This window comes from Amphimedon queenslandica, unplaced genomic scaffold, assembly GCF_000090795.2.
Source record: "Amphimedon queenslandica unplaced genomic scaffold, v1.1 AMPQUscaffold_11985, whole genome shotgun sequence".
NCBI lineage: Eukaryota > Metazoa > Porifera > Demospongiae > Haplosclerida > Niphatidae > Amphimedon > Amphimedon queenslandica.
In genome coordinates, this window is record NW_003547776.1 from 1 (window position 1) to 2170 (window position 2170).

Here is a 2170-nt window from a genome sequence, read left to right on the forward strand (position 1 = left end):
CCTACTGATGATCCTCAGGTACCCCAGGCTCCTACTGCTCTACCTCGTACCAGCACTCCTAGCAAGCCACTACACAGTACACCTTCTTCTGTCAGTTCTGTTAGCAACACTCCAGATAAATCTGTTAGTAAGAGCAGCATACTTGAAACTGTAAGTTAATAACTCTTAATAACTACTAATAACCATTAATAACCACTACTTATTAATAGTTAATAAATGAGGTGGGGCTCCAACCTGATGATCTTGTTGAAGTATCAAGAGAGGAATCTAAACCTGGTGGTGATTATACTTATGCTTCGTTAGGAGCTACTGATGTTCCTCCAGCAATACCGGAAAGGACATCAGAAGCACTTGAAGTTATGAACGTACCCCCTCCTTTATATGAAAGTGCTGAATTGCCACGTATGTGTAATTATAATAAATATTATTGTTATCACATGATTATTATTATTATTATTAATAGTTTCACAATTCGCAGGCATGTAAAAACAATAGTTGAGCTTGTATAATGTACATTCACAGTTCACAACTTCACACATACATGTAAATGTACATGTATTTAATTTGCATTTTATTTACATTTATATTGGATTTGTTGACTGTTTTAGTTAAGTTACATATACCTTTCTCTCTCTAGCTCCTCTACCACCAGTACCAATGAATCGTACTTCTTCTCCTTCTTCCCTACTGCCTTCTTCTCATCATCACATTTCACCAACTTCTTCATCAACTGCCTTCTCTGTAGCAACAATGAGGAACACTGACTTAACTAATAAACCAAAGAAAGTATGGACACACCTAGACATACTCCTCATATATTATCTTTTTTCTCTCTCTTCCTCTAGGAGAGGTTTTCAGATGATACTAGTATTCCAAGTAGCAGCAAGAGCAGTAGTGTGTCACCAAGGAAAGCTCCAAGGTCTAATATTGCTGAGTCGGCTAATAATAAATACTCATTCTCTGGGAACTATGGTACACGTTACTATAATTTATTTATTTATTTATTTTCACTTTTTATTTTTAGGTTTTGGTGTTCGTGTTGGTAAGCCCAAGGGACCCCGCCCTCCTCCTCAGCAGTGGACTGCAGTGAATGGTATTATACACTAGTGATGGCTACCTACAGGTCCTTTATATGACATTGGATTATTTTACTTCATTCTCTTTATATCTCCTCCTCCTCTTTCTCTTTATTTGTATCGTGTGACTTGTTAGAAAATCAGTTTTTTAGTAAAATAATAATTTATTGGCTAGTATGAACATAAAAATTATATTGGTAGCTGTAAGAAAAATACACAAAAATGAAAATAGTGCATAGAGTGCATGCATATTAAGATATAGAAAGTAATTTTAATTGTTCTGCTATAGTAGATTCCATTGCTTCCATTTGATGTTTAAGCCGCTTTATTGTGTTATCATAATATTGTTGCTTTATTGATCCAATACTTGATGATATGAAGATGCGGATTTTTTGATAGTGAGAGAAACTATTATCAGTTGATTGTTGATCATCTTCATTGATGAGTGGAGATGGTTTGGTTGTTTCCTCTGATGATTCTGTGTCTACTTCAACTGGCGTAGTAAGAGCAGTACTTGTTACTTCAACTGGTATAGTAGGAGCACTACTTGTTACTTCCTTGGGTTCATCTTTTCTTTCCTGTTCCTTGCTAACTGCTGCCTCATCTTTCTTTTCTGATCGCTGTTTGGTTGCCTCTTGAAGTAAACTTTTGATTTTGATTCTTCCTACTTTTGCTGCTATACTTTCAATAGGCTCACCAAATTTATCTTTCTTGATTTTGGCTCCATGTTGCAGTAAAAGTCTGATCATATCCAGTTGACCTGCTGCAGCAGCATAGAATATTGGTGTCCAGCCACAAAAATCTGCAACCTCAATATCAGCTCCTTCTGATAGTAACATCTCAACTACTTTGATACGACCTTTTTCAGCAGCAATAGCCAATGGGGCAAGACCTTCAGTAGTGACAGCATTAGGATTGGCACTAGCTTTGAGAAGTAAGTGGACTATGTCATCACTACCATAGATGCATGCATAGTGTAGAGGTGATACTTTAAATTTTTCACCAGTAATATTAGGATCAGCTTCAGCGTCTAGTAAAGCTGCTACAATTTCAAAATTGTTCCTCTCAATCGCAGCATGTAATGGTGACTTTTC

At 36.5% G+C, this 2170-nt stretch overlaps 1 protein-coding gene across 1 annotated transcript; it reads left to right on the forward strand.

The window, feature by feature from the left end:
• The first annotated feature begins 6 nt into the window (after positions 1 to 6).
• LOC109588594 (uncharacterized) lies at positions 7 to 1239 on the forward strand. The gene is made up of 5 exons (XM_020004740.1): positions 7 to 150; positions 210 to 402; positions 638 to 786; positions 846 to 972; positions 1025 to 1239. The coding sequence occupies exons 2-5, from the start codon at positions 360 to 362 to the stop codon at positions 1105 to 1107; spliced, it is 402 nt and encodes a 133-aa protein (XP_019860299.1). The 5' UTR covers positions 7 to 150; positions 210 to 359; the 3' UTR covers positions 1108 to 1239.
• The last annotated feature ends 931 nt before the right edge of the window (positions 1240 to 2170 follow it).